At 38.3% G+C, this 24,725-nt stretch overlaps 1 protein-coding gene across 1 annotated transcript in view; it reads left to right on the top strand.

Moving 5' to 3' along the window:
* The first annotated feature begins 2,225 nt into the window (after window positions 1-2,225).
* LOC126335088 (39S ribosomal protein L10, mitochondrial) overlaps window positions 2,226-24,725 on the top strand; it is a 35,654-nt gene continuing 13,154 nt past the window's right edge. Inside the window, exons 1-2 of the mRNA XM_049997986.1 lie at window positions 2,226-2,440; window positions 7,611-7,813. Coding sequence (XP_049853943.1) covers window positions 2,419-2,440; window positions 7,611-7,813 — 225 coding nt within the window. The 5' untranslated portion in view covers window positions 2,226-2,418. The remainder of the gene's footprint in view (window positions 2,441-7,610; window positions 7,814-24,725) is intronic.

Raw genomic sequence — 24,725 nt, 5'->3', positions numbered from 1 at the left:
TCAAGCACGACTCACGCCCCGTCTTCACCGCGTCTCCTACCTTCCAAACTTCACAGAAGCTCTCCTGCGAACGTTGCAGAACTAGCACTATTGGCAAAGGCATAGGTCCCGAGTTCGAGTCTCGGTACGGCACACAGTTTTAATCTGCCAGGAAGTTTAATAATTGAATACTTTCTGTGGGAAACACTGCAAATGATGATACATAAATAAATTCAATATAATCTTTATATTAACAAATTCCTATGAAGCCTACTGCAATAGAATGTTGGCTATCTTTGTTCTCCTAACTCGGAAATGAAGTACTGGTGGAAGTAAAGCTGTTAAGAAGGGTTGCGAGTCATGTTTGGGTAGCTCAGTCGGTAGAGCACTTGTCTACAGAAGCTAAAGGTTCCGAGTTCAAGTCTTGGTATGGCATACAGTTGCGATCTACAGGAGTTTCGTATCGGTGCACAAATTGCTGCAAAGCGAAAATATCTTCCTGGAAGCATTTCTATGTGTTGTTTAGTTACAAGTTTGCTATAGCAATGGTGCAGACAGTCAATTTAAGCAGTGTTTCCTGTTTCCCGGTTTAACCTTTTTTTCTGAGAAAACTATAGAATAAATGGTTCATGGCCCTTCTCTGGCACATCACATGACAAAGGACTCAAGAATAGGATTGGTGGAACTGTGAAGTGTGCACTCTGAAATACCTGCAAAGCTGGGAAACACATATGGTTCAAATGGCTCTGAGCACTATGGGACTTAACTGCTGTGGTCATTAGTCCCCTAGAACTTAGAACTACTTAAACCTAACTAACCTAAATACATCACACACATCCATGCCCGAGGCAGGATTCGAACCTGCGACCGTAGCAGTCGCACGGTTCCGGACTGCGCGCCTAGAACCGCGAGACCACCGTGGCCGGCGGAAACACATAACTATCTGGTGTTGAGGACTTTACAAAAATTAAAAATGAAAGATGTCACAGCATAAACATTTTCGAATAATAGCAAACAATAAGGAGAAATTAAATGAAATATGGATGGGAATAGTTTCAGTAGAGCAGCCCAAAACCATGTTGAGGTTCCTCCTCATATTATGAGGTACTAGTATTACTCACTATCCCCCCAGAAGTTTGCAACCGAGCGAGATGGCGCAGTGGTTAGCACACTGGGTGCGTATTCGTGTGGACGATGGTTCAAACCCGCGTCCTGCCACCCTGATTTAGGCTTTCCTCGATTTTCCTTTGAAGGGGCACGGCCGTTTTCCTTCCCCATCCTTCCCTAATCCAATGGGACTGATTATCCCCCTCAAACTAACCAACCAGAAGTTTTCATACCATTTCGTACTGCAAGCTTCACCCAAAGCAAATTCAAATTGCCTGATTAATCATACTGCCTTGTTTCAAGGCGATTTTTCTCTGGTTGCATATGCTGAAAAAAAAAAAGAGTCAAGATATTTTTGTGGGGCAGATTTATATTGATAATGGTTAAGAAATTTCATTTCTTAGAAAGAATTACGCAAATGGGAAGATATGTAATTAAATTTCCCTCAAAGTAATATAAATGTTGTGTGGAAAAAGACCAAGTTGTAAAGAAGCTGGCGGGCCGATGTGGCTTAGTGCTTAGAACCATGTGTAAAGAAGCTGGCTGCACCTACTGTAGATCAGAGGATTAAGTACCATTTTACTTATGTGACAACGCAAAGGTTAACTGGTAATTTTCATTAAGTGTCATTGTATTCGTGGAGATTTTTAAAATTTCATTAGTAAAATAGTTGTTAAAGGCATTTTTCTTTTATACCATCTTGTTTACCATTAATTTCTCTCCATAACAGAGTTTTTTTAGGAAATGTGTGAGCTGAGTTAATGTATTATGAGACGACGCAAGTCATTCAGTTACTTGAAAGTATTTTTTTGACACGGTTATTACAAGAATTTATGAGACGATGCAAGTCATTCAGTTACTTGAAAGTATTTTTTTTTTCACACGGTTATTACAAGAATGAAACATCAGCCTTTACGCAAAATTATAATTGTTTGCTTATGTAGAAAATACAGTAAAATTTTTATATGATGATTCTTTGTCTTATCCTCAAAGTTCAAGGGGAAAAAATCAGACTCATTCCATTAGTCATGGAACTCTTATAGTTTCCGGCTGAGCTATCTGGGTTGTGATCATATGGCAGAATTCTCTTTCACGAATGTGCATGCTCGATAGATAAATGTTTATACCTTCGACCACTAATATCTATGGTCGAAGGTTTATACCCCATGGATGCGATGTCTGCTGGCCTGACCAAAGCTCATGAAGTGAAAGACGTAATTTTGTTATTGTTTAATGTTTATGTAGTTCTTGGAAAATCACGTATGGGAATGTTTTGTATCTACTGCCATAACATACGGACAATCATATGTTAGTGTGATTCAGTGAACCACAATGGAATCCTTCTGCCATAAAGGTATTTTTCACCTTCCGATCTTTTGTAAAATTAAGAAATTTCAGAACATGATGACCGGTTCTTTTGAACGCCACCTTTTCTATTTGAAGATGTTGTAGTCTACATTTGATGTTATTGTTATGTTGCGAAGAGTAGTTGGTGGTTGATTGAATGTGAACATGATAAGTTAAGCGTGAGAAACCGCGATGTCAATAACCCCTAATTTTCTACCATTAATGAAGTGACTAATAACAGAAATTTTTGTATTTCGATTGCTATTAGATGTCATGACGAAAATCAATTTTTTTATGTGCACTAATTTCAGGATCAGCTGACAGCATTTGCCACCAGACGAGTAAAGAAAGTAATTTCATAAGTACTTTTTCATAATGTTTTTCGAATATGTCGTTAACCGATTGTAAACGTGAATCAATGGATTTGTAGCCACCTTTCAAAAAATTTTGTGAAGCTCACATTCCAACAATATTTATCTTAAGTATGTGAGAATTCCAACAGGCAGACTCTTTTGCTAAGGTTTACAGATGGATAAAACCAATAAATTATTTCATTCTTAAGTGTCAGGTAGCTTAATCTTGAAAATCAGAATGACATTGTATTACGCATTTAAGTGATGAAATTGACTATTTTTTACAATAATATCCATCAGTTTTTTGTGATCTGGAATCTGAAATAGATCTGCATTATAGGCTATTGTGTGCTAGCTTCTTCACAACTACTTTGAGTATTGGAACTTGGTTATTGTAGCCAAGTCTTGGTGTGCCTCAACACTTTTGTGTTCTTCTGTAACACCACATTTCATAAGGTACTTTTCCCTCTTTGTCTGCACTGTCATTAATATTCACTGGTGTACAAGGCAAAACTCAAGACAAGTACCTGCAGCAAAGCTTTCCTAACATATGAATTTAAATTAGATGTTAAAATATCTCTTTTTCAGAAAAGCTTTTCATGTTATTGTCAGTCTACATGTTTATAGTCTCATAACTTAGACTTTTTCCATTTATTCCCCCTAATAGGAAACTCGTTTACTACTTTCTGTGTGTCATTTCATACTCAAATTCCATCAGCATAAGTCAATTAAACTTCACTATATGCCATCACTAATGTTTTACATGTGTCATTCATCATCTCATAATCTACTTTAAAAACACTATGCATTATGTTCATCAAAGCCATTTACATAGGCCTACTTTAATGTTTTTATTTATTCTACCTTGTAGGTATATGCGTAACAATTATCAATCAAGTGACACAATCACAGTGGCAAAAACAGTTTTGCCATCTTGCATTACTCTTAGACTTTCAAGCCCAATATGTAACAGGAAATATGCAACATCTGCGAGAGAATAAAACTTAATAAAAAGCCCCTGCTAGACATTAAATTAAATAATAAATACTGTTTAATCATCTGTAAACAGTATGTAATGACCAAGTACTTTTATTCAGGAGTAGAATGCATGTCAGTGTTATTGTGGTTGTAGTGGATGAATAAGTTATGCTGGGTAAATGAAGAGGTGCTCGACTTAATGCATTATATACTTACTCACCAGTAAAACTTTTTATGTCTGATCTACCATATTAACTATGTCAGAAGATAATTTATTGAAGTTGGAAGAGGAGTTAAATAAGAAAAAATGGGCTGTAATATCGATTGATTGATTGATTGATTTCTTTATTGATCCATGTTACAATTTACATTGTGTTGATTTTGTCAGCAAAATCATATACAATACAGTATACCTACAATTTATACTAATAAAATTAATATTTACACACATTTTTAAAGCATCTTACATTAGTTTTATATCCTTATGTAATTTTCTTATAGTACTGTACAATTCTGGATTTCATATTATAATTATTTCCTCATGTATTACAATGCACGCTACTTTAATTACGCTACATGTTTTAATTCAGATAGTCTGCTACTGCATAAAAACTTTGATTTAATAAAAAAAATGTTTTGTTTTGAACTGTCCAATTGTGTCAATATCTTTTATATTTTGGGGCAATATACTTTATAATTTAACGGCACTGTACAACAAGGTCTCCTGAGTTTTATTTTTATTTTTCCTCTCTAGATGCAGATTGTATTGGTTTCTATTTTTATAGCTGTGTACTAAAGAATTTTTAACATGGCAGTCAATTTCCCTCCTCCCCTTTGCATACACATACAATACTTTGAAAAAATGTTTTCACAGGGGACAGTTAGGATTTCCAGCTTTTGGAAATGTTCAAGGCAGTGAGCCCTATTGCCACTCTTAGTTATTATATGAATTGCTCTTGTCTGTAATTTAATACTATTTGAATATTTTTACCGTTGACTCCCCAAAATATTATTCCATAGGTAATAACAGAGTGGATATAGGAAAAATATACAGATCTGAAACATGTAGTATCACACACTGCAGTCAGAGTTCTAAGAGCATAGCATGCTGTAGCGATTCTGTTAGTAAGTATTTTAATATGTTCTTCCCACTTTAACTGACATGCATACCAAGAAATTTTGTGTAGTCTACACATTCTATAGTTTCATCATTTAACTTAAAGTTGTTATAGTGTGGTTTTTTGCACCACATTTCAAAACCCTTCTACTCTCTTGTCTAAACTATTTATCGTCAATTTTTCACTTCCATACATGGCTAAACTCCATACAGATATTTTCAGAAAAGACATCATGGCACTTAGATCTATACTTGATGTCAACAAATTTCTCTTCTTCAGAAACGCTTTCTTTCCCATTGCCAGTCTACATTTTATATCCTCTCTACTTTGGCCATCATTGCCAATTTTGCTCCGCAAATAGCAGAACTCATCTCCTACTTTAAGTGTCTCATTTTGTAATCTAATTCCCCAGCATCACCTGACTTAACTCGACTACATTCCATTGTCCTCAGTTTGCTTTTGTTGATGTTCATCTTACATCCTCCTTTCAAGACACTGTCCATTTCTTTCAACTGTTCTTCCGGGTCCTTTGCTGCCTCTGACAGAATTACAAGGTCATCGGCAAACCTCAAAGATTTTATTTCTACTCTGTGGATTTTATTTCCTACTCCAATTTTTTCTTTTGTTCCTTCACTGCTTGCTCAATATACAGATTGAATAACATCGGGGATAGCCTACTACCCTGTTTCTCTCCCTTCCCAACCACTGCGTCCCTTTTATGCCCCTCGATTCTTATAACTGCCATCTGGTTACTGTACAAACTGTAAATAGCCATTCCCTCCCTGTATTTGGCCCCTGCCACCTTCAGAATTTGAAATCGAGTATTCCAATCAACATTGTCAGAAGCTTTCTCTAAGTCTACAAATGCTAGTAATGTAAGATGTCCTTTCCTTAATCTATTTTCTAAGATAAGTTGTACGGTCAGTATTGCCTCACATGTTCCAACATTTCTACAGAATCCAAACTGATCTTCCCTGAGGTCAGCTTCTACCAGTTTTCCATTTGTGTGTAAAGAATACGTATTAGTATTTTTCAGCCATGACTTATGAAACTGATAGTTTGGTAATTTTCACACCTGTCAACACCTGTTTTCTTTGGGATTGAAATTATTGTATTCTTCTTTAAGTCTGAGGATATTTCGCCTGTCTCATACATATTGCTCCTCAGATGATAGAGTTTTGTCAGGGCTGGCTCTCCCAAGGTTGTCAGTAGTTCTAATGGAATGTTGACTACTCCCGGTGTCTTGTTTCGACTTAGGTCTTTCAGTGCCCTGCCCAATTCTCCACGCAGCATCATATCTCACATTGCGTTTTCATCTACGTCCTCTTCCATCTACACAATATTGCCTCAAGTACATCACCCTTATGTAGACCCTCAGTATTCTCCTTCCATCTTCTTGCTTTCCCATCTTTGCCTAGAACTGGTTTTCCATCTGAGCTCTTGATATTCATGCAAGTGGTTCTCTTTTCTCTGAAGGTCTCTTTAATTTTCCTGTAGAAATATCTATCTTACACCTAATGATATGTGCCTCTAAATTTTTACATTTGTCCTCTAGCCATCCCTGCTTAGCCATGTTGCACTTCCTGTCAATCTCACTTTTGAGATGTTTGTATTCCTTTTTTCCTGCTTCATTTACTGCATTTTATATTTTCTCCTTTCATCAATTAAATTCAATATTTCTTCTGTTACCCAAGGATTTCTAGCAGCCCTCGTCTTTTTACCTACTTTATCCTCTGCTGCCTTCACTTCTTCATCCCTCAGAGCTACCCATTCTTCTTCAACTGTGTTTCTTTCCCCCACTGCTGCCAATTGTTCCCTTATGCTATCCTTGAAACTCTGTACAACCTCTGGTTCTTTCAGCTTATCCAGATCCCATGTCCTTAAATTCCCACCTTTTTGCAGTTTCTTCAGTTTTAACCTACAGGTCATAACCAATAGATTGTGGTCAGAGTCCACATCTGCCCCTGGAAATGTCCTACAATTTAAAACCTGATTCCAAAATCTCTATTAGAAACCTTTCAGTATCTCGAGGCTTCTTCCATGTATACAACCTTCTTTCTTGATTCTTGAACCAAGTGTTAGCTATGATTAAGTTATACTCTGTGCAAAATTCTACCAGGTGGCTTTCTCTTTCATTCCTTACCCCCATTCCATATTCACCTACTACTTTTCCTTCTCTTCCTTTTCCTAATATCGAATTCCAGTCTCCCATGACTATTAAATTTTTGTCTCCCTTCACTTTCTGAATAATTTATTTTATCTCATCATACATTTCTTCAATCTCGTCATCATCTGCAGAGCTAGTTGGCTTATAGGCTTGTACTGCTGTGGTAGGTGTGGCCTTTGTGTCTATCTTAGCCACAATAATTTCTTCACTGTGTTGTTCACAGTAGCTTACCCGCACTCCTATTTTTTATTCATTATTAAACCTACTCTTGCATTACCTCCATTTGATATTCTATTTATAACCCTGTATTCACCTGACCAGAAGTCTTGTCCCTCCTGCCACCAAACTTCAGTAATTCCCACTAAATCTAACTAAGATGTTGTTAAACCCCAATATTCTTTCTTTGTGCCATCCTTCAATATATAGACATTATGTAATTGTTTTGAAAGATTTGTCACAGTACATTTACCTGATGTCATGTTGACCAGTGGTTCATTTGTGTTTCGAAGCTGCAATGCACTATCAGTGATGCTGTACAAAACATTGCTGATATGTTTCCAGGCTTACTGTACATCAAGAATATCCCTCACTTAGAACTCGTAAGGTATCGTAGAGTAAATGTCCAGAGGCCTGCAAAGCCACACTATGAGAAAGCAAAGGTTTTAGCAGTGTGTGAACCACGATACCCAAAATTTAATTATGGACTCAGCCCTGAAGTAACTTGCAGAAAACAGACCGAACTGAAATCAAAGAAAATCAAAGAGGTGAGTGAGTATAATGTATTTTAGATCTGTTTATATATTTCAGAATGAATCTTCCAATATTATACTGACAGACCAGTCATTGATGCCTGGAAAAAAAATTATTTGCAATGATGATGATGTAACTACAAATTATGCCAAAAATAAAAATATACCCATAGCTTATGAGTCTCTGTTTCATAATGTATATGTTTTCATTGAACATACATTCGATTTGATAGATGATATAAACTTATTGTTCACTGAATGAATAATAGCTGTAACCCTACACCCTTCCCTCCCTATCCATTTCCTCAAGTAGAATCCCTTTGGATTTTAATGCTTTATGTTTCTTACTTATTTTGTATTATTGTGACAACTGTCTCCATGCTGACCTCCCCCTGTCTTTGAAATACCTTTGTCAGTGAGCGATTTTAGCAGTGTTGTTGAGAGAAGCTGTGAGAAAACTCTTGTGCAAGAATACTAGCTTATTTATTTATGAACAAACCTTTATTTGAAATTATTGTGAATGGTCTGAGTGTGACCAAATGTTTATAACATGTCTTTATGTAAATATTGTTGTAATATATTAGTAGTGTAGTGCGGGAAGTGGTCAAGTTGAGTCAAATCATGTGTATGGAATGTAAGTACGATGCATTTTTGGTGGGGATGGCCTTCAGCCTGTGGAGAAGCAGACAATGGCAGAACACCACCGGAGTCAAGTGGGGAGAGACTCTTTTGGGCGGTGCACTGAAGGAAGCAATTCTAGACACTTTTCTGTTGGTTCTTGAAGAAGGCAGACTGGCCTGCGATATAGTGTGTTTTTCGGTCATCTGGGTGATAGATTGTCGGCAGTGAACAGTTTTGGAAGCATTTGTGTTTGTTCTTCCAGAACAATATAAGAAGGCAGACTTGCCTGATGTGACATGAGTTATTCAGTCCTGTAGGTGTTTTCTGAGTGGTGAACGGCCGCTACAATGCTCTTTTTAACTTTTTCTGATTGCGTTATGCAATTTGGAATACACACATAATGAGTTTTTACTTGTTATCTCACATGTGTTTATTTGTAAATCATTCTGTTGAACTGTGAGATGTTTTGAGCTGGCGAATATTTGGTATATTGTGATCACAAAATGGACTTAGTTTTCATGCATCTTGGAAGACTAGCTTGGAGATTCTGTTACCATTCTCGTAACCCTCTCAGTGCATCTTTACTGCATTTGATAAGGTTATTTTCTGTCTGTAGTTTAATTGGATATCATAGGACCACTTTCTGTTTATGTGAGATATACTTTCTTGAATAAATATTATTTGGCATAATTCTCTGTTGTCTTCCTCAGTTATAGAAGTTAGAATAGTGCCAATTTCATTAAAATATTCATTTATCTGTTATTTAATATGTCTGTATTTCATTCATTCACAATTCCAATCAGTGCATAGACCATTTGACTGCAGAATCACAACTGCCGGTTATGATTTGCAGCGATTTAGTTGCTGGGCATGAAAGCAGACGTGTGGCTCAACCCCATGATATTATTAAGCAATTCTTTTTAACCAGAAGCATGCATAGCTCAACTACCTAAGATGCAAGCAACATTAAGTAAACTCTACAATTGACTTACTTATATGGGTTGCTGGTTATAGCAGCTAATCACCAGAACACAATTCGGTAACATAGCACTGGCTTGATAGCGATTTCGAGTCTCTCCTTCAGAAATATGAACTTATGGGAAATCAACCCATTCCCTGAAGGAACAATACAAACATGCAAGGACATATTGCATACTTTATCAGCAACCAGAAGACAGAAATTGAGTGGTACAGTGTCACAATTACGCATGGAACAAAACAACCGTAAGGCATGAAAGTTACTGAATAAACTTTACAGTGATGCGCCAAGCATGTTTAATGTAATTCCTGATCGGATTACACATCAACTACTACTGAATGCTAAAATTAAAAGCACTGTGAACATGAAGCTTCAACGAAATACCAATGAGGAAGACTGCCTTGGTATTCCATTCACCATGGAAAAACTGGAAGTAACTTCTCAGTGTATGCAGAATAATAAAGCTGTAGACTTGGATAATCTAAGACTAGAACAAATTAAAATGTTTGAGCCAGTAACAAAGCAATGAATCTGAAACTCAATGAAAACATGCATTTCAGAATTATAGATTCCTAAGATCTGGCACAAAGCCACATGTGTAGTGTTTGTGAAGTCTGGAAAAGAGCCGATAGTGTTCTAAACACTTTCGACTAGTCTTTCTCCTTTGCCAACTGTATAAAGTCTTGGAAAGGTTGTTCTATAATAAAATCTCATAAAATACAATATTGCACTGCCTGTATTTATAACAAGTATAATGCAATGTTCCTTCAGACGCTTGGGCGCACCTGGTAGCTGAGCGGTCTAGGGCGTCTTGCCACGGTTTGCGTGGCTCCCCCCCTCCCCTCCCGACGGAAGTTTGAGTTCTCTCTTGGGAATGGGTGTGTGTTGTCGTTAGCGTAATGTAAGGGTCTACGGGTTTGCACGTAGCCATACAGTATGTAATACGTGCTCGGCAGCCGACCTATCTTTGAATGCTGACAATTTGCTTGGTCAGTAGACGTGCGTCCAGCCACAGTGCGCCACAGGGGAGTAAGCGGCTGGCCGCCGTCCGCAGTGCGCTTTATAGCTAGTGCAGCCTCGGGCGTGAATATGCCTATTTGGCTCACCATAGAGCCTTTTGATACAGTCATAATTAGCTGATGTTAGGATTGCAGACACAGTGATGATGGGTGCGCGTAGTATGCAAGTTTCATTATCAGCCGTTTGTTAATAAACTGTTTAAACTTACTTCTTGGTGTTCGGTTATTCCTGTACGTCAAGGACCCACTACTTACAAATCCTGGCAAATATTTCGTGTAGTTATCATCCAGGGGTAGCAACAGAAACAACCTCCTCATAGAAGTTGTGTCAGCATGGGGATAATTATGGAAAACCTACAGTCCTGAAGAGGTGCAGCACAATGTGAACTTCGAGCAGCAGCATTAACGTCTTCCGACTACGCGGGAACATCCAACGCTGGAATTCAGGTTGATTTACTCCAGTTTGGTTAGAATATGAATGGCAGTGATGGATTTTTATTTTACACTTGAGTGACTCAATAGCGTTAAATTAGATGAAATGCCGCAATCCAGTCAGAGTAACGGTGTCGACCTACAAACTGTTATTAATTTACTGCAAGAAGAGATTCAGCAGTTACAAGCATAAAAAAATGAGCGTAACAATCCAAAAGACTTGTGAAATGATAATTCACGCAGTACAAGTACAGCTACAATAAAGAATTTTTCATTATTGCCAGTACCGGTGTTTAGCGAGAAACCCGAAGATGATGAGAAAGTGTTTTTTCGTAAACTTGAAGGTGCCGCCCTGTTAGGATCACGGACAGATTCCGATAAGCTAGTGGTTGCCAAATTAAGAATTCAGGGAGCAGCACAAGATTTCATAGCGCGGAGCCTATTTGCGTGGAAACAGAAGATTACAATGAGTTTAGAATGGTTGTTCAGAAATTTAAACGCAAAAACGCGATCAGATTTTAGAGAGAGCAGCCTTACAGTTTTCGAATGCAATGAGACGAATCTATTGAGCGGTTTGCTGACAGAATTCAAAACATCAGTGATCAAACATACTAGTTAGTAGAAGATGAAAATGAAAATCACATTCAGTTATTTGAAGCCAACCAGAGACCTTGGGTTGTATGGAGAGGAAGTAAGCAAAGCTGTTAGATTGGCACGATGTAAAACTTTTCAGAAAGCAGTAGAATCAGCCATTGGTTTCCTTGAAGCACTAAAACGACCGAATGAGATGCAGAAACAAGAATGCAGAGTTTTCAACACAACAGTACGATGCTACAGATGCAATAAGCTGGGTCACAAATGCAAGGATTGTAAAGAGAATCAAATCTGCTGTAATTGCGGGATACAGGGTCATGTTTCAAGAGATTGTCGCAACAAGAAGAAAGGTAATGCAGACAACAGACAATCTGCCAGATCTTTAAATGAGTACGGTGACATACGGGCCACCATTCCATCCGCCCTGGTAGAGACTACTTATTGACACAGGAGCACAGACCTCATTAATGTGGTGTTGAATAGATAAAAGGGATAAATTGAAACCACCGCTATTAAAACTGTGAGGGTTAAATGGAGGAGTACTACGTTACTATGGAGAAGTTGACTTAGAATTAATTCTTGGCCAAGGCCAAGATGAAGGTGAAAATAAAGATAAATACACAGCAAGGGTGCAAGTAGTTTCAAATAACAAAACGCGTTACGATGGTGTACTTGGATTGCCTAACAAGGCGAAGATATTTGTTGCAGAAAGAAAGATTAGACGAGGTTGTAGCAACTACAACCTAGGAAATCATTCTTCAGATTGTACTCAAAGGAACAGCAATACTGATGTCGCGGGAATGGACCGCCCCAACAATGCATCAGTTCAAACTGTCCAAGTCAATGTTCAGGTTGATCAACAACAGCAAATTCCCAAGGGAGCAGGAAAGACAATCTACATTGAAGTTAAGTCGACACGATGCAAGGAAGGAACTTTGTTATTAATTGAACGATCTGAGGAAAGTGAGTTACTGGATACAATGCATTGTTATGTTGCTAGAAAATGAGGATGTTGTTTTGCCATGAGGAATGAAAGTTGCTGAAGTGTCGAGCATAAGTAAAAGTGACGTAATACAGATTCCAGATGAGGTAACAAACGTTGCAGTTATAAACACAGATTTTTGTAACAGTACCGCAAAATTGCAACAAGGAGCCGAAGTTAATAATGAACTGAAGTGCAAGATTTGGAAGAAGATAGAACATTTGACAGCAGATGAACAGAAGATTTTAGTGCCTGTTTTGTTGGAGTGTGCAGATTTATTCTGAGAACGTGAAAATTTACCTGTCAGTCATTTAGATCATCATCGTATTCATACAGGAAATGCAACCCCAATCACACAGAAACCTTATTGAATACCATTCAGTCAAAGAGAGTTGGTAGAAGACATGGTTAAACAAAAATTAGAAGCGGGAATTATAAAATCAAGAGATCCTTCAGACCCACGGTGGTGTTCGCCTGTTGTAATTGTAAAGAAGAAATCAATTTCTGGAGAACCACAGTTCCGTTTTTGTGTTGATTACCGATCTTTGAATGCTGTGACCATACCCGACATTTACCCATTACCAAATTTATTGGAAACCTTGGATTACTTGGGCAGATGTCGAATTTTTTCAGTACGTGATTTAACAAGAGGTTATCATCAGTTAACTGTGCATCCAGATGATCAAGCAAAAACTTCGTTTGTAACTGCAACAGGAGTATACAAGTATCTTCGTATGCTATTTGGACTTTGTAATGCTCCAGCTACATTTCAGCACCTGATGGATTCAGTTTTGTGAGGGCTCACCCCGGCACAAACATGAAGCAGCATACTGACAGACTACTAGCTGTTTTTGAGTATGTAAGAAGTGAAAACCTGTCTTTGTCAATAGATAAATTTCATTTTGCACAAAGTAAAGTTAACTATCTTGGTAATGTTATAACCAGTGAAGGTGTTTGTCCTGGTCCAAAATTAACTGAACCACAGAATTTGAAAGAACTACAGTCATTGTTGGGATTGTCAAATTTCTACAGACAATTTATAGTCTGTTATGCGAATATAACCAGTCCAATGACACAGCTACTATTTAATTGGTTGACAGAATGCAAAAGGAAATGGAAAAACTTAAAACTGCTCTAACCACAGCCCCAGTGTTATCCTATCCGGATTTCAGTAAACCTTTTATTCTTCCATCCAGATGCATCCAGTTTTGCCATAGGTGCAATCTTGTCTCAAGAAGTTGATGGTCATGAACATCCAATCTCATTTGCTTCCAGACAATTAAACAAAGCAGAATATAATTATACTACTACTGAGAAAGAGCTTTGTGCTTTGGTTTTTGGTGTAACGCGTAACAGATTTTTCTTAACAGGAAGAGAATTTACAGTTATTACAGATCATGCTGCACTTAAATGGTTATTGAGCTTAAAGGATCCATGTTCCAGGTTAACAAGATGGGCATTAAGACTGAGTGAATACCAATTTGAGGTTATTCACCACAAGAAGAAGATCCACAATGCAAATTATGAAAAACTGATCAATGTTTTGTGGAAATAGATGGATTCTTGTACAAAATCACTAGTAAAGGAAGCTGCCTAGTTATTCCAGAAAGCACAAAAGAGCAAATCATGAGAGAACAACACGATTCTTTATTATCAGGACATTGCGTTAAAAAAGCAACAAACTTTAAAATAGCTCATATGTTTTGGTGGCCGAGCCGCAAAGCTGACGTTTTCGAGTTTGTTTCACATGTGATTCCTGTAACAGATGGAATAACGTAGGAATAAGTAGAGCACCATTGCAAGAACTGCCAGAGACAGGTGAACCATTTGACAGAGTAGAACTAGATGTTGTAGGACCGTTGCATAAGACTAAAGATGGAAACAAATACATATTGACAATCCAGAATGAGATTTTCACTCTGCAGCGGAGTGTGCGCTGATATGAAACTTCCTGGCAGATTAAAACTGTGTGCCCGACCGAGACTCGAATTCGGGACCTTTGCCTTTCGCGGGCAAGTGCTCTACCAACTGAGCTACCGAAGCACGACTCACGCCCGGTACTCACAGATACTGGCAGAAGTAAAGCTGTGTGTACCGGGCGGGAAGAGTCGAACGAGTCCACAGAACAATTATTAAAATGGTTAGCCATTATGTGGACGCCAAACACAACAATTGGTAGGTCTGTTTACCGTACTTGATAAGTTGTTACAATGTCAAAATGGCCTAAGTCCATATGAGGTCGTCTAAGGAAGAAGAATTCATTCACCCTTGGACTTCGCACGATCGACTGTCGGAATCAGTAATGAACACATAAGGGATCTAGCACGCGAACTAAAGGAAGCATGGAGGGGAGTGAAACAATGAAATCATCAATCCTTTCTTCGGCAAGCAAGACACCATGACCTCCAAGCAGTGGTGCCACAGTATCGAGTTGGATGTCTTGTGTATCTGAGCAAAGTGTTGTTATAGAACAATCAAGTCAAAAAGTTTAAGAAGTTTTGGAAAGGACCATATCCAATCTTGGAGGTGGTGTTGCCAGTCACTCTTAAGCTCAAACTGCCCTTTCATTCGATTGTCGTTCATGTCAGTCGTGTAAAGCCGTTTCTGGGTAGATTTCCTGTAGCATCGCCAGATAATGAGCACTGACCGAGAGGCAGACGTGCTGTTTTCAAATCCAGGAGGCGAGAATTGCAAGGTCTCAGTCCAGACTTCGAAGCCGAGGCATCACTACGTTCCAAGCGATCCTGTTCCAGGCACCCCTACAATCTGCTTAAATGTGTGTAGTGTGTGAGAGTGCAATGCTTGTGTTTATTTCAGCCATGTGCTTATGTGAATGCATTGTGAAAATTTAGTATTGAAGCTGTTATACGAGTGCACAAGTGAAACCAAACCTTTTATTCAACTGGTTACCACAAGCAACTCATTTATTTTATGTTGTTAACTGTAGTATTTAGAACTGATTAACTATGTTAATTATTAATCTAATGTTTGCTATGGTAGCGTAGTATACCAGTGCTGTAGTAATAGTACCACAGAGTACAGGTGTTTCGTTTGAACCACGATCAGACAGGGTAGTTTCAACAAGTAATGCAAAACTTTTACTTAATTACAATCTGAGTGAAATCCAGCAACATTTCAGTTCTTTAAAGAAGCAGATTGATCTAATTCATTCTGTTAAGGATAATGATACAATTTTGGAAATAGGTACATCATGGTATAACAACTGGATCACAGCCAAAATGTAGGTAGAGTCTACATTTGCTAATTATGAACAAGAGATTTACAGTTTTTTAATGCTTTTGCCACACAACTCTTTAATTAGGCATAAACATGCCTGGTTTGATTTTGGAGGGAGTATCCTTCGTACTGTATTTGGCACTTTAACTAGTCGAGATCTACTGGAAGTTAAAAACAAAATATTAGCCCTTGAACAACAGTCCAGTACAAATTCAACTGACCTCTCCGATGAAATTATCGTATTAAAGAATACGCAAAGAACCATTACTAACCATACTGTTTTCATTGAACAGATTGTAAAGCAGTTTATCTCACATTTCCATGTAATTCGCAACTAAACGAATGCAAATATCCTAGAACTATTCCAAGGATTAAATGCTGTGATTGCACACTTAGATTTAAACACTCTTTTGTTAAGGATTACTGATAGTTTATCAAATGCTAGAATTGATGCCCTTAACTTAAGAACAGCCATAGAAAGTAGTTCAAATGATAGTTTGAGCAGTGTACTACTACATCCAGAACAACGTTTATAGATCCTACTGTCAATTGAATGAAAGCTGGATGCAACATATACTATGATTTACCCTGTTAACTCTTACAATTTATATGCTTACTACAACTTAACCACCACCCACTCGTTAATGATTGAAGATCAATTAACTGTTATTATTTCTATACCCATTGCTAGATCAAAGCATAATTTTGAAATGTATAAGATTTATACTTACCCTGTGAAATGGAGACAGGCAGGTATTTATGTAAAGTACGTACTAAATGATTATCTACTGATCAGCAAGGATCGGAGGTATTTTGTATCCCAAAATAAAACTGATTTGAATATGTGCAAACGTAGTAATAAGTTAATTTGCCCTGAATCATCAGTATTCTTGGATAGTAGAGTGTACAGCTGAGAGAAAGAATTGTTTATGAATCATCCCCCAAGAGATGAGTGCGCTAGAATTTTAATGCATCTTTATCATCCATTTCTTAAACGATGTTCTGAAGGTATAATTTTCTTATTTAACTACACCCTTGATGTCACATTTACATGTAAAAATTATGATACACCTGAGCTACCCTCTACACTCAAATTGAATAATAGTGGATTAATCTTAAATGCCACACATTGTGATTTATCACTTGAACTATTTGATATGCCTAGTCTATTGCCAACTACATTTCATTCAACTGGACATTTGCCATTAACGAGAATGTTATCTGTTTATTACAATGATTCATACATATTAGCACATGGAAAACACTCCTTATCAAGTTTTTCTGAAGACAGTGATTTAATTAAGGATATCCATGAAAATATAATTTCTTCCAATAATGAGTTAAACTTCATTGAAGCAGCGAATAGAATTAAGTTCTTCAATTCATCCAGTAATGTTAATGCATACTTGATTGTCAGTATTGTGATTTTATTGCTTTTATTAATTTGTCTTTTGTCAACAGCATTTGTCATGTATGAAACTGCCATCCTGAAGGCTCGCTTCTCTGTTCCGAACATTACTGTGTCTGCAAATGAAATACATGTTGCAATGACTTCTGATGCCACAAATGGCGAAATAGATTCATAACACCCAGGAGGTTGTTTTGAGCCACCTACAGTTGCTCTTTTTCTCTGGGGCGAGTGATGTAAGGGTCTACGGGTTTGCATGTTACGTAACACGGGCTCGCCAGCTGACCTATCTTGGAATGCAGGAAATTTGCTTGGTCAGTAGATGTGCGTCCGGCCGTAGTGTGCCACAGAGGAGTAAGCGACTGTCCACTGTCCACAGCGCACCATATAACTAGTGCAGCCTCGGGTGCAAATATGTATCTTTTTGTAGCTCACCATGGAGCCTTTTGATACAACTGTAATTAGCCAGTGTTAGGATGTCAGACACATTGATGATGGGTGCGCATAGTGTGCGTGTTTTATAATCAGTCTTTTGTTAATAAACTGTTTAAACTTACTTCTCGGCGTTCCCATATTCCTGTACCTCAAGAACCCATTGCTTACAAATCCTGACAAATATTTCATGTAATTATCATCCAGGGTAACAACACAAACAACCTCCTTATACTAAGTTAGTTTAAGTTAGATTAAGTAGTGTGTAGGTCTAGGAACAGATGACCTCTGCAGTTTGGTCCCATAGGAACTTACTACTACCACCACCACTACATATGCACGCCCGAAAAACAAGTACTGCGTAAACTACAGCTATTATGAAATACATGAAATGTATTTGCAGTTGGTAATATGGACAATCATCATCTGTATAATGGAATGACGACAATGAAATTTGTGCCAGGCCAGGACTCGAACCCGGATTTCCCACTTATTGCACTGGGCAAGCAACTTTAGATGAAAATGTCTCTTCTGAATGGGAAAATACATAATGGATGTACAAATGCAGGTTGTAGAAGCATGGTTGATATATGAAAGTTTGGATCTGGCTGTGAGACTTGCTTGAATAGCCCAATGGTAAGGTGACTGCTCATGGTAGCGGGAAATCCAGGTTTGAGACCTGATCAGGCACAAATTTTCATTTTTGTTGTTTCATTATACAACTGATGGTTGTCCACTTTCACAATTGCGAGTATGTTTGATGTATCTCACAAAATATTGATAAAACCTCATAAATAGTCAATGAAGTTTCTGCCCAGGAAAGTCATGCTGTGATCAAAACCTTAATCTGACGCAGTACATAGAAGATGGACATGAAAGAACACAGGCTACAAGAGTGGCTTTCATAGATCTGTCAGCAGTGTATGACAACATCAACTACAAGAAATTCATAAAAAGGTATATTCAGTCACTGAAAACTACAGTTTATCCAGTGTTTGCTGCAAAACAGGATTTTTTTGTCACTCTGCAGAATACAAAGAACTGATGTAGGACCATGAAGAGTGGTGTCCCTCAGGATAGTGTAATGGAACCCCTGCTGAACAGCGTCTACATAAATGACCAACCAATTAACTCTGGAGCAAGAACATTTATTTACGCAGATGAAACAGCAACAAGGCAAACCCTTTGGGGAAGAGAAGATGAAGCTGATAGTAGCCCTTGAAGGCAGGTCTGTGCCTCTCATCTGAGAAACCAGAAAGCCAGAAGGAAATTAAATATTAGCTGAGGAGGGTAGCAACTATTCCATTATGTTGCTGGAAAATACCTGGGAGTAAAGTTGGATTTTAGTGTCAAATTCCAAAATCACTGCCAAGAAACGTAGCTAAAATTATCTGCCCAGAACATCATCATCCGTCATAAACTTACTGGCACCACCTGGGGCCCACAGCCAAACATGCTCTGTACATCTTCCTTGGCACAATGCTTGTCTGAAGCAGAATTCATAGGACCAGTTTGGCAAAATTCCACACATGCCAAACAGGTGGATATAGCGTTGAATGAGACTGACCACTTACAACCAACTCCTGTCACCAAAATTTATCAAATTAAGTGTATAGCACCACCTGACACCCGCAGAACAACAGTCGCGGAAGTGGAGAAAAAGAATCAGGAAGTCAATACCAAACAGCCCCTGTTTGGATATGAACCCCAAAAACCTAGGTTTAGGATAAGGAAGAGCTTCATACACCAAATATTAGCAATTCCATCGCCATCTGGAACTCGCCACATAGAGCTGTGGAGAAATTCATTAACCGAAAGGACATCAAAGAGGAACTTGCCGCAGGCTTTCATCTGCCATATGTGACATGGAAGTTACTCAACCGATTGAGGACAGGTGAACCTTAGGAAGTGGGACGTCTTGACTGGACATGACTCACATGAGTGTGGTGAGCTGCTGAACCCACAACATCATCTAGTTTGTAGAAACCTGTCCAATCCTCGCACCACAGAAGATCTATATGCAGCAAGTTATAAGGTCATTGAGAAGTGGAATTCTGGAGCTTACCATTCACATAACAGAAGTGAGTAGTGTCTGGCAGAATTTTGTTATTATTTTCATTATTTTTGTATTATCTAAGTCCTGGACATGCAAAATAAATAAATATAGATAATCTGTTGTTGAACTCAGATATATACAAATAAGACATTGTTTACAAATATTTACTGTTGACCATTCACTAGGCCTTTTAAATACATAGTGTCTAAAATTTGAGAGCAGCTATTAATTGTTTTTCTCAAGGAATGTATTTTTCATACAGTGTTGTTAGCACTATCTTTTATTTCTCTTTGAGCTGAAGGCATGCTGTTGGTTTTGTATTATGCACAAATTACTACATAGTAAATACAGGAAACATAAATAGGAAAACGATGGCTGTCAATTGGTTCCCGCAGCCATTGGGGTTGAGATCTTTATCGTACATGCATCTACTCCATTGGTGACAGTAGTCTTTCAGGTTAATATCTCAGGAGATAATCTGATCATACGATTTCGAAATAAAAAGAAATGTTACAATATGAATTATAGGAAAGGAAAGAATAAGTATAGATAGGTCAAGGTAGATAAATAAAAAACGGACAAGATACTGTTAGCCAAGCTGGGTATGTTTGTGAATTACCTACAAAATAGGCAATTCAGTGAGCTTGTGGCACCCGAGAAAGATCTGCAATTGGCTGGTGACCGCTCAACTCGCCGAAACAGCAATCACAAAGTTATTTTCATTGCATTGCAATATCTCATGAGCAGTTGAATTAGACCTTAGACATACGTAGTAGCATGTAGTATTTCCTTTTATGCTACAAGTGTAGATGAAGCATTGTGGTATGCAATACATCAGGTGATGGGGTGCTATTCTCATCCATGAATATTTATCTGCCATGCTGCACACTGGCCGAGATACTCAACAGGGTTTATGTAAGCTGACCTCATGCAAGTGGAGTGTTCCTCTTAGCATTTGGCATCAGCTTAGTATCAGTGGTGTGGTATCTTGGTGTGCTGAAGGTAAATTCGCCTGCGAGTGCTGCAGTGGGACAAACAAATGCACATAATCGAACAGTAGATTGCAATATTTTTCACTCGAAGAGTGAAAGGTGTGTCAAGAGCCCCATTTCATTCTGGGAAAACATTCCATAGAAGCAAGTACCTTCACTAACTGCCTGAAGAACGGCATGTTATCATTCAGCATGCATTTCGTCATGTAGTTTTCAACTTCGTCGTATCCTGCCCTTGGCACACACCAATATGTACCATGACTCAACAGTCCAGATAACAGTTTTCTTGTTTCAAACAACCATTGGTAGCATTTCAGCACTATTGGTAATCTGTGCTCTGTGACATGTGGTGCGGTGAGGTTCATATCTGTGGCAGCAGCTTTTGTAATCATTGCCAAGGAAGTGGTACTGGATATGTGTAATGGCTGTAGTTGTTAAACACTGATTTGGCAAGTGATTTGTTTCTCTGTTGTCCATGCTACAATCCATGATGGTTGAAAGCAGTCTCTCTCTCTCTCTCTCTCTCTCTCTCTCTCTCTCCCTCCCTCCCTCTCTCCCTCCCTCCCTCCCTCCCTCCCTCCCTCTCTCTCCCTCTCTCCCTCTTGACACATTGTTGTTCACAGCCTTTGACTGGTGACATCTGTTTCTACATTGAGGTACAAAGGTGCTCATAAAACTCTAGCTACATTTGCATGATTGATGTTCTGCTTCATGGAGACATTTACTGTTACAATTTTGAGAGCACACATTTCATCAAGAGCTGAGCAACATACAATTTCCCCTTACATGTATCTCAGTTAATGACAATTTTTGTATCTGGCAGTGATTCTGATTCCCCGGCTAGCCTGGACACAGATGTGTCAGAGGTGCAAAGGCTGCAAGTGGTGGCTGTGGGCCACCATTATAAGGCAGCTATCACTGAGATATGCGCATCACGTGGCATAACCCGGTGGCAACTGTTTGCTGCTGAGCCTGTGACCCAGGCTTGCAGCACACATAACTCCTTGCAGTATTTTCTAGATGTTTGTTTTGTGCCCCTGCACAGCCAAGATGACTTAGTTTGTTTCTTATCTTGAGTGGGTACTGATTTGGAACTCTTGTATTGCTACACTGACTTTGCTATGTCCAGTGCTTTGTTCACTTTATGAACTTAGTCTGTTGGAAACTCATAGGGACGTGTGCTTGTTTCCTTGTGTTTCAGTGTACCCACCGGAGTAAGTGACAGTAAACAGTTTCCATCCATGCCACACAGGATAGGAAAACGATCATGAGAGAAATCAAAGAAATTAGAACTCATCTGGAGGTGTACTGACAGATGCTTGTACCTCCAATAATTCGTGAATGGAATAGGAAAAGGGAAAATGATATTATCATCCACAGTACTCTCAGCTTCACACACCATAAAGGGGATTTTGGAGTAGCGATGTAGATGTAAACCAAAAATGGTGCAGATGGAGAACCCAGTGCCTGCACCACCTTGAAGGTGCAATGTCCTACACGTTGACTACCCTCTCTCTGGCTTGATCAGATGTGTCGGTATGATGTGAGCTGCTTGTCTTTTGTTAGATTGTTATGGCTTGGACCAGTTCAAGCCCTGACATCCCAGCCACATTTCCATGAAAATCCTGTAAGCTGTCAAACTCAAGTTACTTGTTTACTATGAGGAATATTCAAAAGAAAAGGTATGAAACACCACTGTGGGTATAATTGAAGTCTTTACTCAGATGTAATCAGCAGGGGTCTGACAACAACTATCCTACTGTTTCATGAACCAAAGGATTCCCTATTCCAAGTATTTCTGTAGCTGTGACAGGAGCAAGTTCTGTACTGAGTCCTTCAGTTCGTCGTCCGAGTTGAAGCGCTTTCCTTTAAAATGTTTTTTTTAGCGGACCAAATGCATGGAAGTCTCAGGGTGACATGTCCAGTCTGTAAGGTATATGCTTAAGCTGCACTCACTTGAACTTGGCCATTATACTTTGTGTGGCCTTAGAAAAATGTGGGCATGCATTCTCGTGGAGCAGAATCACGCCTTCCATGATCAACCCAGCCCATTTGCTCTTGATAGACTTGTGTAGACCACGGATTGTCTCACAGTACACATCACTGTTAATGGTTTTCCATGCTCGAGGAGTTCAATGAGAAGAGTCCACACAGAATATTGTGGCCAGTAGATATACAGACACAGGGCATGTATGGGGAGAGCAGTAGTGTTGGGGGCTGTGGGCAGGTGATGTAAGGGAAATGCCGAGTGCTGAACGAGAAATGCCATTCTAAACTCAAGCCTACACCCACATATTTTGTACATATTAAGCAGGACCCTTACAAGCCCACACTTGCACGCATGGAGACCATTGGCTTGTTAACCATTTGTAAATTTCAGAGGAGTGTCAAGAGTGGCAAATTTCGAGTAAAACTTGCACATTTCTCATGTTGCCATGTCAAAATTTGCTTTTTTTGCCATAACACAGTGGAACGTACACAGTCTCATCTCACAAACATGTTGCGCAGATGCAATTGCAAAAGAATTCTGAAACAGTGGTTTATTAAGTGAGGAACTGAGGAAAGGTAAGATCAGTATCTTGTGCAGAAGTGCATTCTTGTTACAAAATAAATGTGTATGTCTTTACTTAAATTGTTCCAAAACCAATAGTATTTCTCGTTTCACTAACTATCGTTGGCCCTTAAAAATTACATTGTTTCATGGAAAAAGTCTGTAGATAATGGAATAAAATGGTTGATAGTGAGATTTTGCATAATAACTGTAGCATAATACTCTTCTGTTTGTGTGCTATCACTTGCCAAAATCTCATTTCAATATCTGGAATCATTTATCAAATATGAGGAATGTTGTGGATATTTTACTCTGACTTTATCGCTAGCACGGCACGATTGTAAATGAGTGAGCTAACTTTCATATGCAGCAACATATGTAATATGGATCAGAAGCAAAAATCATAGTGTCCCCTATTTTTCATTACAATTTTTTTTTCGAATTTCATGCAGTCTCTTACTTCACACAATACTATGACCATTAATGAAGTGATGGGCACATCATAATGAACATGTCATATAAAGCTACAAGTAAATCAAAAATGATTTTTTTTTTCTTTTTAGTAAGTAGTTTCTGTAAAATTGTTTGAGAAAGAGTGCAGGGTGCACCTTGTTTCTGTCATTGATGACCCACCGAAAGGTGGCAGATGGTGTTGGCCTCCCCTTCCTTAAAAATGAACGAACTCACCCAGAGCTTTGGACGAAAATTGGTCACTGCACATCAGCCACCATACCTTGCACGGACTCTATCAGACCTTGTACATTGAAAAAGATAGTGAGTATCACCTTGTCTGCTGAGGGTACAGCTTTGAATTTTTTTAGGGAGAGGGTGATGACGCATGCTTCCATTACCTAGATGTCTCAGTTCTTTATCCCAAAGCAGCATATTCCAATTTCAGTCAGTTTGGTTGTTTGATGTTTCATACCTTTTCATTTGAATACTCCTTATATATCTGTCAAGGGAGCTTTTATGAGCTTTAATTTCTGTACTGTCCTTTTTTTCATATTCTGTGACTGCAGTTGCTTCATGATTTTTAACAACTGTTAGAACTTGTTTTCAAATTGTTTGTTATAATTTAATGGCAATGTGGTTAAAGTTGTTCATTACAGTGTTTACGAGCCCCTGTAAATATGTGGTTGAATTTGGTGTTATGGTTTTTCTTGATTTTTCAAAAATCCCATTAACTTCCCTTTAATTTGAGTGTGCCTATCTCTGTTGCATTTAGATTTTATGAGCACAAAATAGTGGAGTCTGCAACTAAATACTGTAATTTTCTGTACGACTCTTCAAATTATGTTTGGATAATGTAGCGAAATTATGAATGTTGCATTCACATTTTATACGCATAAATTTTTTTAGCTCCTTAAATTTCACTGAACTTTACACTTACTGTTGTCTTGTGCTTGCAGTGATGTGTTATACCATTAGATTATATACAGGAATGACACAACCATTTCTATCTGTTGTTGATAACTACCGAATATCATTCATGTGAATGTATTTCAGTGTTTTCTTGTGCGATGGCAAATGACATCATGCTGTAGCTGTGTAGGATGTTTAGTTTTTGTTTCTATCCTTGCAGAATAATGTTACTCTTTAAGATTTGAGGCTTTGTCTAGAAGAA

This window comes from Schistocerca gregaria, chromosome 2 (assembly GCF_023897955.1).
Source record: "Schistocerca gregaria isolate iqSchGreg1 chromosome 2, iqSchGreg1.2, whole genome shotgun sequence".
Classification (NCBI taxonomy): domain Eukaryota; kingdom Metazoa; phylum Arthropoda; class Insecta; order Orthoptera; family Acrididae; genus Schistocerca; species Schistocerca gregaria.
The sequence above is the reverse complement of the archived record's forward strand: the minus strand, read 5'-3'. Positions and strand labels throughout refer to the sequence as shown.